Genomic DNA, 8,738 nt, shown 5'->3' on the forward strand with positions numbered 1-8,738 from the left:
CGACACAGAGAATTTACGTGGTTCGATTTACTGAGGTAAATCTACGTCCACGGGAAGAAGGGAGGGCAAGATTGTATTGCTTGATCTGGGATTACCGCTTACAACACAGACTTGCTATATGATTTTATCTCTAGAGAGCTTCTAAACCTTTTTCTACCAGATCTAAGTTCTATTTATACATTGAACTAAGATCGTGGCTTACATCATCACTCTAGGTCGTGGATGTCGTGTAGGTCATGGCCTAAGATCGTGGCCTGAGTTGACGCCACGTGGTAGTGGGTGTGTTGGAAGTTGTGGAAATCCTGCATGGGTCCACTAACTCCTTGTTCGGTCGAATACTGAGACCGAACTGCTTTGGTTGCCGATCTGAGAGTAGAGCTTGATGCCGACCTGAGAGCAGAGCTTGATTGGTTGGCTTTTACCGAGCTGTAGGCTGAGGCCGAACTCTTTGGTAATGCCGAACTCATCCGAACTCTTTGGTCATGCCGAACTCATACTCTTCCTTTGGGCTGGCTGATGGGCCGTCATTGCTGTTGGCCGTCACTGCTATTGGGCTTGTTTAGTACGTACCCCATCACTACCCCCCCCGAAAGACGAAGTGAATCACTTCGGCGAAGCGAGTCACTTCGGCATTCTGGATAAAGGTACGGGGGAGGCTGACGTCAGGGGACGTGCCTTGCATGTGACTGCATTAAATGCGACAGTAAAATCCGGCCGTTGAATCCTGAAAAGGTGGGATTCGAAACGGTGCGACGATTTTGAAATCTTCGCCGAATCTGATAAATATGCTCTTTCTTCCTCATTTGAACACCTTTGCTGTTGCGTCTTCTATACTCTCTCTTTCTCGAGAAATTTTCTTCCGCTTTCAAGAGCTTCTTCAGACTTTCTTCACTTTCAAAAAGTAAGAAAAATGTCTTCTTCTTCTTCTTCGGTGTCGGGTAGCGGTAGGAAAGGGGATAAGGGGTCTTCTAGCCGGAAAGAATCCGGGGAGAAGACCGTAGAGTATTTTCACAGTATCTTGAGTAAGGATACTGTGATATCCCTTCACGAGAAATATTTTTTACCTGGGGGGAAGGCGGTGGTTCCCGACGATGATCATAGGGCTAACGACCCGCCGGAGGGTTATGCCACCGTTTACGAAGCCTGCTTAGAATGCGGGCTTCGTTTTCCTCTTCCCCCACCTTTTGTAGAGCTTCTTGATTTTTTTCAACTCCCTTTAGGTCAGGTGACTCCGAACTCTTGGAGGCACTTATCGGCTTTTGCTGCCGAACTGCGTAGGCTAGATAAGGATCTGTCTCTGAGGGCAATCCTTAATTTTTTCCAGTTTAAAAGGAAGGGATCTTGGTTTTACTTGATCCCCTTACAGCCTTTTAGGGCCTTCTGCAAAACCAAGTGGCCGAAATGGCAAAACCGTTTCTTTTTTTATAATAGGACTTCGGCTCCGGGCTTTCCTTGGAGAAGGCCGAAGTCCGTGATTCCCCATCCTCGGTTAGAACCGTTGGCCGAGCTCGAGGGCGAGCTCAATAAGATTCCTATGATTAGGAAACAGTATTCGGAAACTGAGCTCGTCAAGGGCGACCTCGTGTTCAATATCTCGTCTTCGGACGAAGAGGCCGAGGGTGAGGATTTCTCTTTATCTTTATGCTCTACTGCTTTAACGAAGAAAACTAACCTTGTTTTCTTGCTTTTTGGCAGTGTTCATGCTGAATAAGGCTATCCGAAAGTCCTCCGAGCTTGAGGAGCCGGAGAAAGAGAAGGCTACCAGCTCGGCGCCTGATGCCGAGAAGAATCCGAAGAGGCAAAAGACCTCTTCGGGTCCAAAGAAGCCGGAGTCGACTTCGGCAAGTAGGAAGGGGAGGACCCAGAAGCCCCCGAGAGCGCCAGAGAAAGACGTGGTCTTGGCGCCTCCTTCGGAGCATATCTGTGAGCCATTTTTATGGCCCACGGACTTCGCCGAGGTGAATTGTCTTCTTGATTCTTTGGCCTGGCTTCTGTCCTGTATTTTTGGTGCCCTCTGTTGACTTTTTTCCTTATCCATTTTCAGAGGAACGATATGCTCTCCAAGCTCGTCGCCGTCGAACTCTCCAAAGCGTCCAATGACTATGCCGAGATGCAGAGGAAGTTGGCGGCTGCTTGTCATCGGGCCGAACAGGCTGAGGCTAAATTTGAGAAGGCCAGAGCTGCTAGGATTTCGGCCCAGGATGAAGCTCAGTTTGCCAAAAACCAGCTCGTCATCCAGCGAGAGCAGGCGAAGCGGAGCGATGCTGCTGCCGTGGTTGCCCAAGGGGAGGCTCTCCGTGTTTACACGGAGAAACTCTTTTTGAGCAGCCAGTTCTCGGCCTTTGTCGGTAGCCTGGTAAGGCTAATTGCCGATAAGGGCGAGCAGGGGGCCGATGTCGTGCTGCCTCTGTACAGCCGAGAGATAGCAGCTCGGCTTCAGAATCTGCCGCTCCTTGAGGAGCTCGCTTCATCCTCGGTCCTGCTTTCTGCAGACCGAGTCCGGAGTTGTCGAGCTGATCGGGACGAGAACCTGGAGGCTATCTTTGCCTCCGTGGGACCCGTTTCACCCGCTTCGACTTACAACGGAGAGGGTGAGGTCGAGCCGCTGGAGCGGGAGGCCGAAGTCGAGCGAGCCGGGCATCCGGAGAAGGAAGCCGATCAGGAGACGCAGCAGATCGGCTACGGTGGCGCCGAGCAGGCTGAGGAGAGCAAGGAGGCAGAGGCTGAAGCTGAAGCAGATGAGAAGGAAGCTGAACCTCACCGAGAAGGTGGAGACGAAGCTAGCGAAGTATGATTTCGTCTCCCTTCTCTTAGTTTAGTTTCTTCCTTTATGTAAAATGGCCTTGAAGCCCTCCTTGTATAGAAAAATTTTTTTCTTATGAATGAAAAAATTCTTCTTTCTGCTCTTGTGTCTTCGTATAGCCTTTCGTACTCTCTTACTCCTGTTGTGGTTTACTACCTGCTCGGTAAGCTGAAATGCCGAACTGACGTAGCTGCTTTGTATTCTTAACTCTCAAGGAGCTGGAGGTACTTCACTGGAAGCGGCTGTACTCTTCGGCTTTAGACGAAGCTGAGAAAAGAGCTATAGCCGATCAGACGAAGAATGACGAGCTTCTGGCTCGTTTAGTGAAGCTGGATGCCGATAATAAGGACTTAGAGTCCGATAAGAATGATCTGGAGGCCGAGCTGAATACGACCATTGCTGAGAGGACTGCGTACGAGGATTACATCCGTGTGCGCGGGGGAATGACCATATCAGATGTTCAGAGTCGAGTTGACGAACTGTGGGAGGAATATAATGTACTCCGGAGGAACAATGCGCTGGAGAGCTCGGCTTGCCAACAAGTCGTGACATCATTGCGGCGCTGGGCTTCTCGGTACAACATTGTTCTTTCTCGGCGCCCCTCCATAGAAAGATTCCTTCGGCATATCGTGCCAACAGATGCTCGCACTCCAGATCAAACCTTTGATTCACTTGCTCAAAACCGTACTCCAAGTCAGCAACGAACTCTGGAACAGCCGGAAACGTCAAGACGAGAACAGGCTGAAGTTCGTAGAGGAGCTGTGATTATGAGTGAGCAAGATCAACAAATGCTTCGTGAAGAGACTCTTCGCCGCCGAGGTGCTAGGGCTTCCCGGGCTCAGAGAAGAGGTGGCAGGTCGATTAGAGCATCTCGTCGACCTGCTTATTCTGCAGCTGCCTGGAACGCCCGAACTCAGCTTCACGAGGATTTTGTGAATAGATGGCTCAACTTTAGCAACCCTGGACAGTAGAATAGTCCTTTGTAATAGCGTAACGCCATCTTGTAGGGTAGCGGAGTTGTGTGCCGAACAAGATTTGAAAATGAAATTTTGTTTTTGTTTTCGCTTCTAACACTGTGTATTTACAGCTTAGCGAAGAAATTTCATCGTACTTGTCCTAGGTCTTACGAAGTAAACTTCTTTGACCGGACTTGTCTTTGGTCTGATGAAACAAACATCTTTGACCGGACTCGTCTTTGGTCTGATGAAATAAACATCTTTGACCGGACTCGTCTTTGGTCTGATGAAATAAACATCTTTGACCGGACTCGTCTTTGGTCTGATGAAATAAACATCTTTGACCGGACTCGTCTTTGGTCTGATGAAATAAACATCTTTGACCGGACTCGTCTTTGGTCTGATGAAATAAACATCTTTTGACCGGACTCGTCTTTGGTCTGATGAAATAAACATCTTTGACCGGACTCGTCTTTGGTCTGATGAAATAAACATCTTTGACCGGACTCGTCTTTGGTCTGATGAAATAAACATCTTTGACCGGACTCGTCTTTGGTCTGATGAAATAAACATCTTTGACCGGACTCGTCTTTGTGTTCTAATTTGGCGATTTTCGTCGCCGGGATCGAACTTTCCCTTGTCCTAATTCGGCGAGTTTTATCGCGTGGATCGGACTTTCCCAGTTAACCGAAGTGGTCTTATGCGGTAAACCTCTTTGACTAGACATGGTCGTCCTCGGTCTTATGAGGTAAACTGCTTTGACCGAACTTGGTCGTCCTAATTCGGCGAGTTTTATCGCGTAGATCGGACTTTCCCTAGTCGTAATTCAGGCAAGTTTTATCGCGAGAATCAGACTTTTGTTGCAGTTCGTTTCAGACGAAGTGCTTGATTCTTAAGCAGAATTGTGGTCTTGTATCCTCTTTAGAAGCTTTGACACACAATCGTGGGCTTGTTGCAGCTCGTTTCAGACGAACTGCTTGTTTAAGCTGAATTGTGGTCTTGTATCCTCTTTAGAAGCTTTGACGCACAATCGTTGGCTTGTATGTTCTAAAAAGGGGATCAGCCTTTGAAGAACGAGATACCTCAGTTTTATTTGTAAGAGACGACACTCACATAGACAGACACAACGCACGTAGAGACAAGAACAAGTAAAAAACAAAGAAAACACATAAGACTGACTGACCGGACTGTCTCTTACAAATGGAACTTCTTGAGGTTGGAAACGTACCATGTTCGGGGTACTTGTGCTCCTGACGCGTGAGTCAATTTTTAAGACCCTTTGCCGAGGACTTCTGACACCCGATATGGACCTTCCTATGTGGGCTCGAGTTCGCCCAGCTTTTCTGCTCGGCTTACTTCGTTGTTTCTCAAGACGAGATCTCCCACTTGAAATTGCAGCTTCTTCACCCTTTGGTTGTAATACCGGGCTACTTGCTCCTTGTACTTGGCTGCTTTTAGGCAGGCCAATTCTCTTCTTTCTTCGGCAAGATCTAGTTCGGCTCTCAGTCCATCACCATTCATTTCTGAGGAGAAATTGAGTTCGGGGACTGGATATGCCGATCTCAACCGAATCACGGCTTCAGTGCCGTACACCATCGAGTTCGGCTCCGGTGTGACTTCGGTCATTTCGCCGGCCTCTGATTCCGGCTGCTGTGATTGCTATGCTTGATGGTGCCGAACTGATTGCTCGGCACTTTTAAGCGCAATCTGCGAACACACTTGCTCTTTTTCGATCACCTCGGATGACCGCTATCTCTCCTTTAGTGAAGAAGGTGTTCGGCGAGGATGCCTCTGATCGCTATGACCGGGCTTCTTTTTGTCTTCTCTGGATGAGCTGTCTAAAGACCGTTTTCGACGGTCTGCCTCATCGGCACGAGAAAACTTGTCCGCAATGTCCCACATCTCTTGAGCTGTTTGCGGACCGCACTCCACGAGCTTTCTGTAGAGAGCTCCGGGCAGGATTCCATTTTGGAATGCCGAAATGACAAGTAGATCATTGAGATTATCTACTTGTAGGCATTCCTTGTGGAATCTCGTCATAAAATCGCTGATCTTTTCGTCGCGACCTTGACGTATAGAAAGCAGCTGAGCCGAAGTGCTTCTGGCTTCCGCTTTCTGAAAGAACCTCCTGTGGAAAGCATCCATTAGATCTCGGTAGGATCTAATGCTGCCTTGAGGGAGGCTATCGAACCACCTTCTTGCGTTCCCGATTAGCAGCTCGGGAAACAGCTTGCACATGTGGACCTCGTTGAGACCCTGGTTCGCCATGTTATATTGATAGCGTCCCAAGAAATCATGAGGATCCACGAGTCCGTCATAGGTTATCGACGGAGTTCGGTAGTTCTGTGGTAGGGAAGTTCGGGTAATATCGTCCGAGAACGGAGTCCTCAATGCTCCGTACATGGCGAACCCGACATTTCTTTGGTATGGAGGAGATGGAGTTCTCCTGTGATTCCGGTACCGAGGATTCTTTCTTCTGGAAGACATGATACTACTGCGGTAGTGACTGTCTCGTATGGAGGGAGAGGGAGAATCCGCCGTTTTCGCTTCCGGCTGCTTTTGGCTTCTCTGCAGGAAGGTTAAGAATTCCTCCTGCTTTTCAGCCAAAAACAGCTTGACAGCCCCGTTCAAATCGGGCTGCTGGGAAGACTCGGTGTGACGGCTTTTGGAGCGGCTTGTTCCTCCGCCATGAGAACTGGTGGTGGATTTATCCCTAGGCTGTTTTCCAGACCTATGGGATGGATTGGCTTCCTCCTGGTTCTCACGGGCAGGAATACGGGTACTCTGCGATCTGGTATGCATTTTTTGGGTTGAAAAAATGGTCAAAAATTCGCTTTATCACAAATTTGGTTCTCTGTTTCCCACAGACGGCGCCAGTGATGAATCGGCGAATTTTTGATGATGATGAATGCTCGTAAAAATAAATTACGACACAGAGAATTTACGTGGTTCGATTTACTGAGGTAAATCTACGTCCACGGGAAGAAGGGAGGGCAAGATTGTATTGCTTGATCTGGGATTACCGCTTACAACACAGACTTGCTATATGATTTTATCTCTAGAGAGCTTCTAAACCTTTTTCTACCAGATCTAAGTTCTATTTATACATTGAACTAAGATCGTGGCTTACATCATCACTCTAGGTCGTGGATGTCGTGTAGGTCATGGCCTAAGATCGTGGCCTGAGTTGACGCCACGTGGTAGTGGGTGTGTTGGAAGTTGTGGAAATCCTGCATGGGTCCACTAACTCCTTGTTCGGTCGAATACTGAGACCGAACTGCTTTGGTTGCCGATCTGAGAGTAGAGCTTGATGCCGACCTGAGAGCAGAGCTTGATTGGTTGGCTTTTACCGAGCTGTAGGCTGAGGCCGAACTCTTTGGTAATGCCGAACTCATCCGAACTCTTTGGTCATGCCGAACTCATACTCTTCCTTGGGCTTCGGGCTGATGGGCCGTCATTGCTGTTGGCCGTCATTGCTGTTGGGCTTGTTTAGTCCGTACCCCATCATGGACCTTGAAAGATGAACGGTAAATTATATTGCAAAGTGATACTCCATGTGATTCATACTAGTGGGCGAAAGGTCCCCTCCTAGTCCTAGTGCTATGTGGCTGAATAATATCAGTAGCTAGGCCTAGGAAGATATGTACCATGAATAATTGCGTATAGTATATATAAGAGTGATGAGTGATTATACACTATGTTGCAAACTGATTCTTCACTAATCATCATCCTTTCCTTTGCTCTCATCAATATAATGGCCGACGAAATCTTCCTCGACTTCTCCCCTTTGTTCATAGTCTACAAAAATGGCACACTCGAGAGGCTTACCGGCGAAGATGTCGTCCCTCCATCTCTTGATCCACCCACCGGAGTCCAATCCAAAGACGTCCCAATCCCAGCAGAGTTCAACCCCAACCTCTCCGCCCGGATTTACCTCCCGCCCAACGCCGATCCAGCCAAAAAGCTCCCGCTTCTCGTCTACTACCACGGCGGCGGCTTCGTAGTCGATTCCCCCTTCTCCCCGCTCTATCACAAGCACCTCAATCTCTTAGTCGCACAAGCCAACGTCGTCGCCGTCTCGGTTAATTACCGGTTAGCCCCCGAATTCCCAATCCCGGCCGCCTTCGAGGATTCATGGCGCGCTCTCAAGTGGAGCGCCGAGGGAAATGATGAATGGATCAATGAATTCGCCGATCTGAAGCGTGTGTATTTAGGCGGGGACAGCGTGGGCGGGAATATAGCACATAACATCGCAATGCGGGTCGGGTTGGAGGGTTTCAAGTTGGAAGGGATGTTCCTGAATTGCCCCGCCTTTGGGGGCGAGGATCCGATTGGGTGCGAAACGGCGGAGGAGTTCAAGAAGAGGGCGGAGTATTCTAAGAGACTGTGGAAATATGTTTGCCCGAGCTTGAGGGATCGGGACGAGGAATGGGTGAACCCGGGTAAGGATCCGAATATATCGGGTTTGGGTTGCGGGAAAGTGCTGGTTTATGTTGCGGGGAATGATTACCTCAAGTATAGAGGATGGTATTACACAGAGGTGCTGACCAATTGTGGATGGAAGGGAGAAATCGAGTGTGTTGAGGTTGCAGGGGAAGACCATGTTTTCAGTGTAAATACTCCAGATAATGAGGTAGGAATCGATATGATCAAAAAAGTGGCTTCCTTTATCAATAACTAAATCAATTATCATGACGTTCATCGCATAATGTCTTTATGATTTAAATATCTAATAAATGGGCATTTATTCGAAATATGTTTGTTAATTGCCTTCCTTTTGCCATCGCTGTATTGAATGGTCTTGATTAGGGGTAATGAGCTTAATTACCTTAATCCAACTCCTAAATTAAACTAACAAAAAATAAATAAAAATTGGTTAATGCAATTGGCAATTTTAAAATTGATTTGGCCAACCCAATAAATAGCAAAACAAAACGAACGGATATTCTTTAATTCTTGCTAGAGTTGAGCTATCACCT

General features: G+C 48.0%; 1 protein-coding gene across 1 annotated transcript; it reads left to right on the forward strand.

Moving 5' to 3' along the window:
* Positions 1 to 7,344: 7,344 nt before the first annotated feature.
* Positions 7,345 to 8,513, forward strand: LOC121754089 (probable carboxylesterase 2). The gene has a single exon (XM_042149433.1). The coding sequence runs from the start codon at positions 7,457 to 7,459 to the stop codon at positions 8,438 to 8,440; it is 984 nt and encodes a 327-aa protein (XP_042005367.1). The 5' UTR covers positions 7,345 to 7,456; the 3' UTR covers positions 8,441 to 8,513.
* The last annotated feature ends 225 nt before the right edge of the window (positions 8,514 to 8,738 follow it).

Source organism: Salvia splendens, chromosome 11 (genome assembly GCF_004379255.2).
Source record: "Salvia splendens isolate huo1 chromosome 11, SspV2, whole genome shotgun sequence".
Classification (NCBI taxonomy): domain Eukaryota; kingdom Viridiplantae; phylum Streptophyta; class Magnoliopsida; order Lamiales; family Lamiaceae; genus Salvia; species Salvia splendens.